At 35.4% G+C, this 15,314-nt stretch overlaps 1 protein-coding gene across 1 annotated transcript; it reads right to left on the bottom strand.

Moving 5' to 3' along the window:
• Positions 1 to 9,090: 9,090 nt before the first annotated feature.
• On the bottom strand, positions 9,091 to 13,841 carry LOC112710687 (probable receptor-like protein kinase At5g18500). The gene is made up of 8 exons (XM_025763033.3): positions 13,167 to 13,841; positions 12,146 to 12,841; positions 11,924 to 12,028; positions 11,699 to 11,821; positions 11,442 to 11,612; positions 11,188 to 11,317; positions 10,278 to 10,490; positions 9,091 to 9,541 (listed from the first exon to the last, which is right to left on the bottom strand). Exons 2-8 carry the CDS (start codon positions 12,817 to 12,819, stop codon positions 9,428 to 9,430), a joined length of 1,530 nt encoding a protein of 509 aa, XP_025618818.1. The 5' UTR covers positions 12,820 to 12,841; positions 13,167 to 13,841; the 3' UTR covers positions 9,091 to 9,427.
• Between the last annotated feature and the right edge of the window lie 1,473 nt (positions 13,842 to 15,314).

The following is a 15,314-nucleotide window of genomic DNA, read 5'->3' as shown; positions in this document are numbered from 1 at the left end:
TGGACTCCGAATTTAAATATGGTTTGATTGGAGTCAGGAGACGAGAAAAATCTTTTTAGATTCGGAGTCCATGTAAAAATCTTTTTCAAGCAAAGAAAAATACAAGTCCATCTCTACTTGCCTAAACAAATAATTGTCTCCAAAAATTTCTCCCACTATCTCTATCTTTTCTAAAAGGTAGATTTATTTAGACTCCCAAGATAAAGGGAATGATTAATCCACTAATAAAGGTGAAATTACTCGAACAAAAGTGGTTAACATTCTACTATAAATATCATGATACTCTTTAGGTATAAGGTACGTTCTAATATACTCAAAACCTGCTAAAAATCCTTGCTAACTTAAACATCAGAGTCTCTTGCAAGTACCACCCCACCTCTTCACGAGGAACTCGGACAGCAGCACCTCGACACTAGTACAAGTCGAACGCTGTCTCAGAAAGAGTTTGAACCTCATGTCCAGACCCAAATCAACGTTTCAGTAACCCTTATATATTTTGTTTATTAAAGCAAATTTGCAGTAGTTTGTTATGTTTGAATTTACAATTACAATTACAAGTGAGACAGACACATTAAGTCCTGTAATATTTCTTTGATTGCCTGAATGTGAATCATATCTTCTCTTCTGTGCATGTTGTTTTATTGATAAAAAAAATATCTTTATGCTTTTATGAACATTATTGACATGAGTTTCCTTTTCTCTTCTTTTAACTGCCATGTTGTCTAACAATGTTCTTGTAGGTGAAATTTCATATCTACTCTTATATCCACAACTATTCTATTCTACTATGGACAGCAAAATCACATGTGAGACGTGCACAAAGACCAACCTTATGAATAGATTGTCCCCGACTATTAAAGTTGGAGAAGCCACAGTAGTGTTTAATTAATATGCTCATGATTTCATCATACCTATATTTTGCCATTAAATTTGTGTTTGCTTTTTTATGTAACCTTTCTTCAAACTTGTAAGATTAGAGGACTGATAGCTGCATAGCACTTAGAAGCACCAATGTACTTAGAGTCTTACAACAATTCTAATGGAGTATTTTTAGAGTGTTAAATATGATATGTACTTATGTATATAAAATGAATTGGTTTTAAATTTCGATTAATGAAATGAATCTGATCTCATTTTATACAAGTGATTTCCCTTTTGTTAAAAATAATTAAATTTTCTTACTTTATATAAAAAATGAATTGAAACTAAAGATATAAGTGATAAATCTCTTATTTAGTCTCAAATAACCATTTATAACATACAATTCTAAAAATATTAATGTGCCTTTTGGTGAAATTTAAAATAAAATTGAACTGAAAATAACTTTCGAGATGCTTTAATCATCATTATGGTTGACTTCCCATGCTTCATTTTTGTCATCTGCTCCTGAAAAATCCCTCTTCTCAAAAAGAAAACATAATCTGAGTCATCGTTTATTGAATCCCCATGGACTCTGCTGTTAATTGAATACTACAGTGAGTCATTTTATACTATGTTACAAAGCAATTTCCTCCATTTTTATTTATTACTTACGTATTTCAATTCATACTTTAATACATCTAAATAGGGTTAATATTCAAATTCGTCCTTGAAAGATCACACGTTTTCCATTTTCGTCCATAAATAATTTTTTTAATCAAATTAGTCCCTGAATGAATTTTTTTAAATCACGTTCGTCCTTCCGTTAACCCTTCACATTGCCGTTAAGAATCTACTGACCTGGAACGTGAGGTGGCAATACGAATAACACCTGACATTGTGTGTGTATTGCTGAGGAGATATATTTAGGGTTATATATCAATTTAGTCCCTAATTCTCAAATAAATAAACCCTAATTTCCTTCTTTCCAAGAAAATGAATGCATTGCTTGAGTGTTGTTGCAGATCCAACAGCTATTGAGGGAGGTGAAAATCAATTTCGCCGCCATGATGGAGAGAAAAAGTGGAGATTCCGATAGTGGGTTGCCGTCACACTCACATAGTAACTATGCTTCGAGCTCGTCCATGCGAAGAAGAAAGAAAAACAATGATGAAACCTGTTTTTACGGTTTAAAAACTTTTATTAAGAAATCTAGGACATCACAAAATCCAGATAGGTTGTTTCATACTTGTCCAAGATATCAGGTGAGTTTAATTTTGTATGAATGATAGCATCATCTTGGCTTTCGCTCTTTATGTGAGATTAACAATTTTATTCAATGTTTTCAGAAAGGGAGCCACTGCAATTTTTTTAAATGGGTTGAGAAAAATGAACATGTAGTTGTAGCAGAAGGTCCAAAGAAAGTCCCAAAAACTGATGTAGAACTGGAGATTGATTATGAAGATTGAAAGATTAAATTAGCATGGAGAAAGGTAGTTTAGAAGCAGAAGTCAAAGTACTCAGAGTGTTAATATGTTTCATTTTCACTGGTCTGATAATGGTCATCTTAGTAGGAGTTTTACTTTGCATGTCATATATGTACAAGTAGGAGATAGTGAATGTGATATGGTGGTGTGATTTAGGTTGCTGACTTTACTTTGCTGGAATTTTTGTTTCTAGTTATTATGGTTAAACTATTATAAACTGACAGAAGAGTTTATAAATGGCAACTTGAATTTTGAGTATACCTATGAAGGAAATATATTTATGCATCACTTACTAAAGAAGTAAAGGGTAAATCAGAGACATAAGAAGATAATAAAGTTTCTAAAATTTCTTAATATAAAGTCTTAATATAAAGTTGCTAACATTGTGTTTGTCACCACAAAAGATAGTAAAGTTCTTAAAAGTGAATAAGATAGTGTTTATCAAGTAAAGGGTTATATCCAAAATAAAGGCCTTACAAAACAGTGAACAAGATAATGTTTATCACCATGATAACTATCTTAATCTATAGCCTTATAAAAAAAGCATATGTTCCAATAATGGTTTTTAGATAGCACTATCTTTCTTCCTTGGACGTTTGAACCTTGGAGTCGGCACAAAGGTCATGAGATTTGCAAGCTTTTGGGTTGTCGCAGCACTAGATCCTTTGATTATTCCAGCATAATATAAAATTGTTGCAGTTGTTGCAGCATGTTAGGGAGGGACAACCCTTTTTCCTCTTCCCTTGGAGACCTGAAGCTTGGATGGTTTTCCTCTCACTTTAGCCTGCATGACACATGGAGTAAATCTATTAATAGACAATCACAGATTCAGGTATATGAAAATGAAAATAAAGTAACTAATCAAACCGCTATAGCTTCAGTGGGTGGTGATGGTTATGTCTCTTGGGTGGCTAGGATTTCTTCTAGTTGGTCCACTACTATCTGTGGTGCTGCATTCGATTGTAATGGTGGTAGAGAAATAGACACTGGAACAGGGTTAACTGGGACAACATGAGCAGCATCATTTGGGAGTTCATTTGGTGCTTCTGTGTTAGGATCAACAACCGCAAGCTACAACAACATTAACCTTGCTTCTTCTTTAGTATCAACTTGTTTCTTCAGTTTGCATGCTTTTTTGTTGTGTCCAACTTTACCACAAAACATGCATCGTATGGGGTTATATTTTCTCTTCATTCTTGTCTTGGAACCAGAGCCTCCTTCATCTTTGTCTTTTCTTCTATTCTTTGGGGGTCTACCTAATTTGGGCTTTATTGGAGGTGAGACTGGTGCAGGTGAATCTGTTTTTTCTCATAAGTCATGGCTCTTGATTGGATTAACATGAAAAAATATATTTTTATGTATAATTCCATGGTTAATTACTCATGACAGTACTACTTAACTCTCTTATCATTCTTATCTTGTATGGCTGATATGGCATACATACAAGGCATACCTGTTCATGCCTTTATATTTTCAGACCAAGTTGCATTATTAATATAGTACATTTACATAAAGATTGAGAAAATATACCTGTCAATTACCAGAAGCTACATGTATAAGTACACTTTCCTAAGTCCACAACCATTGTACTTGGCTAGCATTGAACCTCGTATAGGTTCTCATTCTGATCACCACTCCATTGTGGAAACCAATGCTCAGAAAGCTTTGTCATAGCCTCAAGTTTGCTTTGTTGCACTGGAGGCAGAATTTTCTGGTAGTTTACCAATTTCTGCCTATTATCGATGATGGTATTCATTATGATCCTCCTGACTTCCTCTGCCAATGTGAGAATAGGCTTTGCCCTGTCATGCTTTGTCTTTGCATTAAATGACTCACAAGTATTGTTACAAATAGTGTCCATTTCTGGCTCCTCATGAAAATGAGCTTTAGTCCAAGCTTTCTTTGGCCACTTATCCAAATAAGCCCATGCCTGTTCGTTTATCACATTGACTCTTTTCATGTTTCTATCAAAATCACTCACAATCTTTGATCTAGCATATTTTCACACTAACTCCTTCAGTCGTATATTCCCCTACTGCGTTGAGAAATTCTTCCAGAGATACCACACGCAAAATCGATGGTGAACTCTTGGTATTACTTCCTGCATGGCTGGGATTAATCCCTGGAAAAACAGTTTACAGTAAAAAGATATTGCATTAAATTAGTCCTCACAAGATATTTCATTAAATCAAATATGTCCTCACAAGATATTTCAATAAATCAAATTGGTCATTTAAAATCTTTTCGTAGATCAAATTGGTCTTTACCTTCTGCATATCTGAGATAAAGGCCCATCCATTTTCTTTGTAGTCACCAAGGTCGCTGTGTAGCAGTTTAAGAAACTATTGCCAGTTGTCTCTATTTTTGACATCCAAAATTTCATAAGCAATCACGAACACACGATTGTTGGCATCTTGGCCACAAGCAGTCAGCAACTGTCCTCCATGCAAGGTCTTCAGAAAGGCTCCGTCCAAACCAATCAATAGTCTACACCTGGCCTTAAATCCTTTCTTACACTCATCGAGACATACATAAAATATTCGAAACTGTGGAGGACTCTCAGGCATGGGAATGACACCAACTTGAACTGTTGAACCTGGGTTGGTGGTCCACAGTTGGTTAGTATAATCCCAAATAAGTGCATATTGTGCAACTTCATCTCCTTCCACTACTTTTCTTGCTGACTTTAAAGCCCTAGTAATGCATGTACTATTTAGCTTAATGTTGCACTTCCTCACAAATAAGTCATAAACCTCTTTATGCTTCATAGTTTGGTGCTTCCTAAGCTTAGGAACCAGCATATCCAACGTCCACTCCTGTGTTGCAGCCCTGTTCGTTCTCTTCCTAGCACATGTGTGTTCATCCACTAATGTCTTAATCTGCCATACCCCATTTTGCTTGTTACAGGCACAATACACAACACAGGGACATCCCTCTGACTTGCACACAGCCCTGGCTCTGATGTTGTCATTTTTGGTAAAAATGATATTTTTCCCCATTGTATGGTGTAATCCCTAGTTGCATTCATAAAGTGGTGCTTTTACTTAAAAATCATGTTTACCTCAAGTTTGAGGTTTCCAAACTTTGCCTTTTCATTGTATGGTGGATACACAGTAGCTTCCTCTTCATCAGAGTCCAACACCTTATCCATATCTTTCGAGTGCCAGGAGTCATAATCAGATTCACCTTCAATTTTGGTTTTCTCTTCTGAGTCTGTCAATCCAAGTATAATAAAGTTCAGTACTCCAATCTACATGTGTGATATAAAATAACATGATTAAATATAAACTACATTAATTATGACTTACTAGAATCAGATGACTCATCCTCTTCAATATCTTCATAGCTAGAGTCATCAGTGTCAATAACCTTTTCAGTCCTTCTAGATGAAGCTGGTATGTGCTTCTCTCTAAAATCAATTTTCGTTGGCCCTTTACTGTTGAAGTCATCACTGTGACTGTCAATGTCACTGATATCTCCCAAGCCTTTAGTGGGTTTATACAGACTGTCCTCAGTACTCTCATATGAATCATGAAAGTCGCTATCACCCGGTGTATATTTCATCCGTTAACATTACATTACGTTGATACCTTCTTGTAAGCTAGCATGTAAAAAAATTCAAATTTTCAAGACTCCAACCATTAGTTAACATAGTAAAATTCACTTAGAAAAATATAACAAGAACCAACCCTTCTTCAAAATTAAAGCATAACCACAATCAATACTAAAGCATAACCACAATCAATACTAATATTGTCTAATAATACCAAATATTTAAATCAATACAAATAACACAATCTTATGTATTAGTCTAAAGTCTTATGCATTCTAAACATAATATATTAATTTATAGTCTTATAATGACTAATAACACAAAATATTAAGGTTTACAATAAAATTCCACATAAGAATAGTCATGATCTATCACTAATAACACAAAATATTAATTGTGTATGATGACCGGGCCACCGGACCGACTTCGGGTGACCCGAGCTATGACCCGGACCCGACCCGAAATAATGACCGGGTCTATTTTTGAGACCCGTACCCGACCCTAGACCCGATGAAATCACACCAAATTAGTCCCTAAAGTGTTCAGGACCGGGCCGGGCCGGGCCGGGTCTGTGCACCCCTAATTCTTATTTTGAGCATGTGACTTTTTTGAAGGATGATAGCCACTTCTTGATTTAACAGCAGCTTTCAAAGGATCAGTGCAAGGTTTTACAGGTTGGGAAAAACTTTTTGGTTGGTAATTGGGCTAGGATTTAGGCTTTTGTGTGGGCTGAGAATTGTACTTTTTGGTGGGCTGAGAATTGGGCTTATCATTGGGATTCTGTATGGGCTGGGAGGACCTTGTGTTGGGCTTCAAATAGTCTATTTTTTTGGTATGAGGATTGGGTCCAAAAGAGGTGGGACTAGCTTTGGCTTTATTTTTGGAAGTGGAGTGGAGAGTGTTAGTCTTCGATGGTTGTGAGTGGCTCTTTGTGGCCTGGGATGCAATTTTGGTAGCTTGCATTGCAGGCTGTGTGCTGGGCAGCTTTAACAAAGAGACATTCTTTTGTAGAATCACTTCATCATCCTCACTCATGCATTCCACCATGTGTGGCTCTGAAACTCCATGTTCAAAGAATATATTCATGACATTGTGATTCCTTCTACAAGTCTTGCACATTTTTAGTAGATCTTTATTAGTCTCCAACTTTCTCAGTCCACCCTCAAGCGACAGCCAAGGAATTTTTCACCAACATATGTCCTTCCAGCATGTCCCAGTTCTTTATAGTATCATTTAACAAAAAACACATCAAGAGTATCCCCATCAACCCCCATCAAAATTTCTGTATTATTTGGTTTGTAGATTCTACTTCCTTTCTCATCATTTTTAAAATTTTCACCATGATAAAATATGAATGTCATCGGAGGAGCCTCCATCTACATAATAGCAAACAACAATATTAAGAAAAAAAATTAATGTAGCAAGCCATCTAAGACTATTAATGCTTCCAAACCATATCAAAAATTAACATAGAACATGCATATCACTAACGCATCACCAACACAACAACTAAACCGGTAACCATTACTTCATTAACACAAACAACAGGTATTGTTTTTTGAAACCACAAAAACAGAGTCTTGACATTGTTACCTATATAACCGATCATAAACCAAATTCCGGGATGAAACCCTAAACCCTATGCACTAACAACTTCTTCACCATGACTCAATCATACAATGGGAAAACTAAGGGTTTATATAGTGTTACCAATTTGTTTTTACAAAATACAAAAACTTTACCTCTCACATCGAACGTAGAAACAATGTTGTGTCGTTGTCTTCAAGATTCCCACCATGCTTCAGAATTGACGCACGAACAATGCTCTACTACTACTCTAATGGTTGCAGACGACGGGGCGGTCTTCTTCGTCTTCGTGATGGGGAAATGGATCCTCTCCATTTTTTTAACACTTTAGAGAATAAAGTGTGATCTCTCACCTTTAATTCTATAAATGGGACCAAAAATAAATAGAAGAGAGAGAACAATGAAGGGTGAGATTAAACACTAGACACCATCTAGTTTTTTTTTTCACGGGAGAGGATCCACTCCTTCGTGATGGTAGTTTATGGGTTAGAGAAACAGAGAGTCACGGTGATAGTGAAGAAGGACAACTGAGGACTTGCTCAGGAGACAAAGGGCAAAATGTTTCACTCTCTACTTTCAAAATTGTGGCGTTTCACAACTTGCATACTCTTAGAGTGCAAAACGACGTCGTTTGGTAGGTTGTGCTGCCACCTCACATTCCAGGTCAGTAGATTCTTAACGGCAGCATTAACAGGTTAACGGAGGGATGAACCATTCAGGGACTAATTTGATTAAAAAATCATTTAGGGACGACAATGGAGAACGCATGATTTTTCAGAGACGAATTTAAATATTAATCCATTTGAATAGTATATTTATTAATATTTAAGATGGTATCTTAATACATAAAAAAAGGTCAAAAAATTAATGGCAAGTTGTATTTTTTAAAGAAATAAGTTCCTTATCATAAGGACAACTCGATTATATAGTCACACACAAACCCTTCGTATTCACAGGGATCAATAGAGGAGGGAGATTTTTAAGTAGAGTGTAGTTGTATGTACAAGTATTTTTGTAATCAAGTTTATTAAGTTGGTGTAAGTCGAGCAAAAAAAAAAAATATGTATATTCTTTCAACACTTTTCCTTCTCGGCATTTTTTGTAACGCAGACATTTTGTTGAAATATAGCACAAAAAATTTTACATATAACATAAATTTATTGATATGGCACACAAATTTGTGTTACAAATATATTTTGTTAGTTAGGTGAGTTAATATTCTAGATATGTAATTTTTAAAAAATTTGTGTGCTGTGCACATCAAATTTTTTATGTTATGCACTAAAATTTGTGTTATATACTAAAATTTATGTATTGTGTATATTTTATTAATTTAGTGTCAATGTTTTAAATATGTAATCCTTTAAAAATTTATGTGTTGTGAACCAATATTTACATCAAAATTGTTTTGCTCTAATTTTTTGAACATTTATAGAAAAAAAAAAAGATGAAGACGACAAAAACAATGATTAATAAAGGATGCTGAAGATGACTAGATGAGGAAGAAAAAAGAAAAAAAAAATAAATCAGGTAACGAATCTACCGAAACCTGGTCATGAAACAGAACAGCAACCTGTCCATTTAAGCATATTTAAATCTTCAAGATAAAAACCACATAAACAACTTATTTTTACTGTCCCCAATGACAAGGTCTACAGATTTATGAAAACAAATCTTAAGATTCTGTACACATCCCAATATTTTGGGTCTTCAGTCGTGACATTCATACACAAATGATATCTAATCCCTCATTCCCTCTACCACATAAAAAAGAAAAAATGGAAAAAACATTTAAAAACCTTAACCCCCTGCTGAACCAAAATCCAAGAATCTAAGCGGCTAAAGTTCTTTTTGAAAAAATTTACCCCCATCCCCACCTTTTTCTTTATACAATACAATTGATCCTCAAAAAGAATCTCATCCTTGTGGCCATGTCTTAATGTTACCCTCCACTCTCTGATACAGAACCCTGAATCTCGCTCCTGTCTGTGTCCGAATGATCCTTCTGGGATTCGATTTCCCAGTTATTTCCACAATTTCTTCGCTGCCTTCTATCCTGAGGATCCACACAAATAATTAAAATAAATGTCAGTCTGAAGCCACTCATCGCTTAAGTGCATGCGGCCTTTTACGATTCGACCAGAAACTGAGTGTAAAGAAGAGAAAAGATAAAGATTCTAAATCTTCATTCATAACAGAACTAGAGAAGTAGTTAGTTTGGTTTTATTTGGTGGTATCTTCTGTTTTGAGTGAGTCTTGGTGAAGGACAGTTATATATATCTTTATCTTGTGTATCTTCTGTAAGCTACTACTGTAACTTTAGAAGGGGATGAGTGTATTCGTTCTCTCTCTATTGTTTTTCAATTTCAGCTTCTGCCTTCTATTTTTTCTTTTATTACTTCTCTAATTCTGTTATGAATAAAGATTTAGCATTTTTATCTTTTCTCTCCTTTACACTGAGAACGTGAAGTAGGGCCAAACCAGAATCAACATGGAATCTGGTAGAAGCAATGAGAAGGGCTAATATATTTGTTTCGAGCATTAAGTATGGTATGTGGTATGATCAAACATCATGGTTCTGGAGTATGCTAATAACTTATCGATACAAGATCCTTTCACAGCAAAAATTTCAAGATAATTAAACAATTATATCCGCAGATTGTATTCAAAATTTTGTTAAGCTTGTGTAAAAGCAGAAAGAATCTGTTACAACAAAACGAAACTTGAAGAATTAGTGACTGAGTATGCATTCAAGAAAATAGAAGCCTGAGACAAAATGGATAAAAGCAAACCTCTCTGGGTAAAGGGTATTCCTCTGACTCGAGCATTCGTACGACTTGGCCCATCTTGGGTCTTTTGACATGATCTGGATCAACACATCTTAAAGCTGTTAAGAGAGCCCGTTTCAAAGCTCTGGTTGATGGCTTCACCTCAATGTTCGGGTCTACTACTTCTTCCGATCGTCTGTTTCCAACCATCATTTTCAACCAGTCAACCAGATTAACCTGAAGACATTGCAGTTTATGGTATGTAAAATGCCACCAGTCAAAACTATTGATCAGAACTTGTCATGAATAACATGCAACTAAGAACACACATAACAATAAAAATAACACTAGTCATATGCATTCAACATTAACCAAATAGCACTGGAACAATGTACTGATACCCAAAAAGACAGAATAATGCATAAGAAATATGGAAATGATTCATCAATATTTAAACAAGTGCCGCCTCCGTGTTTGCCAGGATTGGAAGCTTGGAAGAGCACAATCATAATTTTCCTTTCGGAGGAAGGATGCTTAGTAGTACTAGCAATTCAAGTGAATGTGGAAAAGGAAAGAAAACTATACACAATTACTAGAGCTGTCAAGGACCGAGAATGTTATTGTTATACATGTACTTTAAGTTACTAACTGAATATTAAATTCTCTTGCTTTAGTAGTTAATTACTGAAAAGTGAACCATAATATCCCAATGTCTTGCTTTGATGGTGTTACATAAAATAACTACAGATATTTCTCAATCGGTTATGCATTAGACCATCAAAACAGCATGTACATCCGAAATGATTAGTTTTAGCTTCACTACAACATGATGCATTCCCAAATGATAAGGTAGCTGACTAGCTGGAATAAAGTGACAAAACATATGCTGTGTTGGAAACAATTTAAAGATGTGATAAATGGAAAATTTACTCACTTCCTGTGGTGGACGGCCATAGTCGACTGGATCTCTTCCAGTAATTGCTTCGAGCAGCACAACACCAAAACTATAAACATCACTCTTCTCATTTAAAAGGCCAGTATTTGCATATTCAGGAGCCACATATCTGCCAATTTTTTGCATCAAATGGAAAGAGGATTGTATAAGTTTCAATGTTCCTATTCTGAAAGTATAAGAAGTTAAGCACAGAAAAGAAAAAGACATTGCTCTAAAATGCTCACAATACTGACCCAAAGGTTCCCATAACTCTTGTTGTAACATGACTCTTCCCAGCACCCAGTAACTTGGCCAGGCCAAAATCAGAAACCTTGGCATTGAAGTCGTCATCAATTAATATGTTGCTCGACTTGATATCTCGGTGTACAACCTTTGGTTCAATTGCTTCATGCAAATAAGCAAGCCTGAAAACAAGTATATTGCTACAAATTAGGACTAGGAAAACCAAAAACTAAACTTAGCCTGAAGAAACATAGATGCAATGACTGACGCTTTAGCCGTTCCCAGAAGAATCTTGATACGCGCTTCCCAGGTTAGATATCCATGATGACGCATTGCTCCATGAAGCCATTGCTCTAAGTTTCCATTGTTAACATACTCGTACACTAATATCCTGAAAAGATACCAACAAGAGGTATAATTAAAAAAATTGAATGTAATCATGGTCCATTTAATGTAATTCTAAGACTACACTATAATTGAACCAGACGGGTACCTGTGAGTCCCCTCAATGCAATACCCCAAAAGACGAACTAAATTTTTATGTCGAACATGGCCAATAGCTTCAACTTCGACCCTAAATTCTTTCTCTGCTTGACCACTGACCAAAAAAGGAAAAAGGAAAATCAATAATTAAGTTTGGCAGAACTATCATGAATAAAAGAGGGGAAAAGCATTAATGTTGATTTGAAGTCATCAACATTGTCATGGAACTCACATGTTATTGAGTATCCTCTTAACTGCCACTGAAGTCCCATTTATCAACTGTCCCCTATAAACAACTCCATAGCCACCTTCACCAAGGACATTCTCCTTCGAAAACTGGTTTGTGGCAAGTTCAAGATCCCTCAATGTAAACCAGTGACCCCAACCCAAGTGAGAGAATTCTGGAAGGCCAGACAGAGGCGAAGGGGCTGTTATAGGATACGAAGAAGACGGATTGTATGCTGCTTTAAACGTGCCGGAGCTACCTTCTTCCCCTGACTGTGATCCATATCCATCTTTCTCCAAGTGATGAAATGAATCTGAGTGGCTGCCACTATCCCCATGCTTCATTTTCCCCACACCCAAGTGAACCATAACTTTGTCTGATTCTCTGTCACTGGACTTATCATGAATTGTGAGGAGTATTCCATCTCGCGGGACAAATCCATTCGCCGGCACTTGCTCAACCCTCACCTCCTTGATTTCCTTCGACACTGTAGGTATTTGACTAACAGGAACCTTGTTATCTCTATCCTTTTTAGACTTCTTCCTTGAACTAAGGCAAAATGAGAGCACACAAAGGATCACTATAATGAATAATCCAACCGCAATTCCAATTACTTCCCAAACCTTAATACCAAAAATTGGAGTTTTCTTGGACAATTCAACTTTCAGATCAGAACCCATGTCTTAGAAAAAGCCTTGATGCCTACAATATATGTAACAAAACAAACAAAATTTGGATAAGAAAGAAACATTAAACAAATCGCATCAGCTTTCAATTTTTTTCGTTTAGTAATAGGTAACATCATGCATATATCAGACCCCTGGAATCTTAATTGATGGATACCATTTAACTAAAAAGCAATGTGAGCAAGCATCATAATGCGTTACAACAACACAATTAGGCTAAAAAAGGAAACAGAATATTCAGCACTTACATCATAAACCAACTTGTGTTACTAGATATTATTACATAAGCATAAACATTCTAAGTAATACAAGCATTCAAACATAGTCTTTCTAACTCTTACCTATCTGTACGGACTCAGATTCACAAGGTCAAAACCACAAATCTCAGATCTCTGAAACCCCTTAACATGAGTCACCCCTTTTACACAAAGAGACCAAACCCAAAAATCTCAGATCTTTGACTATGGGTAACACACAACAAAGAACCCAAATCTACCCAGTTCTCAAAAAAGTAAACTTTTTATATGGAAAACAGCGAATGCTTCCTGGGTATGGCAAATGTGAGTGTAAATCTGAACTTTCAGCGGTGGTGGATGAGAATTGAGAAGAAGTAGAAGAAAAGGGATGTGAAGTAGAAGAAGTCAGTGGTAGGTTTTGAGCTTAAGCAAATACAATAGATGCATTGGAATTTTCTCAAAATTTTCTCCAATGCAGTTAAAGAAAGAAAGAGAGAATCATGCAAATGCAAAACTTGCAAAGAAATGAAGAAATGGTTTGCAAACTCTGCATCTGCATCTGCTAGTTGCTATTGGGATATTCCTCAGCTGTCTGTCAGGAACATGACTGATGATTATTGCCAATTATTTATTTTTTTGCACCCTTTTTATTTATTTTTGGATTTGATTGATGGTTAGCTTTGTAATATTAGTTACACTCTTGTTGTCCGATACCTTAACGAGTGCCTCATAAGTCATAAGTTCGGAACAGGGTCCTTACGTTACTCATTACTCGAACCCAACAAATTAAAATTTATTGCACATTATTATACGCCGAATATTGCCCCGTCATTCTTATCCAACGCACTTTTGTTTTAGAGTGCTTCAGTGCTTTTTTTTTTTTTTTTGAGTTGGACTTATAAATTTTTAACTTAAAAAAATAATAATAAAATTGATAATTAGGTTTTTGAACATGTCTTGCTTAAAATTTCGTTAGTTTTGTTTTTGTGATTTTTTCTGTTTATATTATACTTGCACGTTAATTAATATATCATCATTCACTTCTAAAATAGGAATAATAATGCGTGAGAATTATTTAAAGAAAATTGTAATAAGGCATTATTTATTTATTTATTTACTTATTTATTATTATTATTATTATTATTATTATTATTATTATTATTATTATTATTATTATTATTATTATTAATTTTCCATGATATTTCCAAACTTGACAGAACAAAAATTAATTCGTCGAGAGTTTGAATTTTATTTAAGTTAATAAATTACAAGGTATGATTTGAATTCTCAATATTTGCTTAAATAGAGTAGTGAGCTTTTTTTATTATTATTATTAACAATGAGCTTAAAGTCTAAGGAAAAACAAACTAAAAGACATCAGCTCTTCAAAGTAAGATGTCGATAAAAAGGAGGGGCACGGATTCGGTATACCGTCCTCTTTTGGACACCGAAACGCCAAAAACTTATTTGGCTTATTGGTGAGCGTTTTCAATAGAAAGCCATTAGATCTTTTATATTTTTTTTTAGTTCAATGGTGAAGATTATCCTAAATGTAGTTTGATGTAATTGGTTATTTAATATCTTTTTGCAGCTTTTGTGTTAGTGAGTTGTTTGAAAAATATTATTTTCTTGATGGTTATTATTGTTATATCAGAAATATATGTGGGTTTATATCAAAAAATTAAGAATATGTAAGATTAAATTAATTAGAGCTAAACATTTTCTATTATGTTAAGTGCCATCTTCAACTCCTTCAACCTTTTAGCAGTGAAGCCAAACCGTCCATTCTTCAATACTTCCCTAACACTCTCCAACATCTCATTCGCCACAAGAACTATCCTCACAAACCTTTAACAGCTCCTTCTTCTCCTAATCTCTGCCACAACCTCGCGCACCTCGGCATCAACCATCTAGTCGGAGATGAGCTTGAGGACTCCGACGTGGTTGTCGGAGAAAAGTTGGGACTGAAAAATGGCGCTATTGGCGAGAAAAAAGAGTGACTCGAAGTTGTCGCAGCGGGAGAGGATGTAGGATTGGACCTTAGATCAGATCTGAAGGGAATACGATTAATCGCTAGATGACGAGGCGGAAATTTAGTGTGGAGAACAGCATTGTTGGATCGGAGAGGTCGTGCATCGAGAGATCTCATGACAGAGATAAATTCCGTAATCTCCACCATCGAGTATACACGCACCACTGCAGGGTCACTGCAGTAGGAGTACTTGCCAGAGCCGGAGGAGGGAGCGTGTCGAA

This window comes from Arachis hypogaea, chromosome 9 (assembly GCF_003086295.3).
Source record: "Arachis hypogaea cultivar Tifrunner chromosome 9, arahy.Tifrunner.gnm2.J5K5, whole genome shotgun sequence".
Lineage (NCBI taxonomy): Eukaryota > Viridiplantae > Streptophyta > Magnoliopsida > Fabales > Fabaceae > Arachis > Arachis hypogaea.
The sequence above is the reverse complement of the archived record's forward strand: the minus strand, read 5'-3'. Positions and strand labels throughout refer to the sequence as shown.

Bases quoted from the DNA above. Each gene is read 5' to 3' on its own strand.
- LOC112710687 (XM_025763033.3), bottom strand. From the start codon at position 12,819: ATGGGTTCTGATCTGAAAGTTGAATTGTCCAAGAAAACTCCAATTTTT. The intron at 12,029-12,145 runs GTGAGTTCCATG...TTTTTTGGTCAG, and splicing joins AAGAGGATACTCAATAACAT to TGGTCAAGCAGAGAAAGAAT. The intron at 11,318-11,441 runs GTCAGTATTGTG...AAAAATTGGCAG, and splicing joins AGAGTTATGGGAACCTTTGG to ATATGTGGCTCCTGAATATG.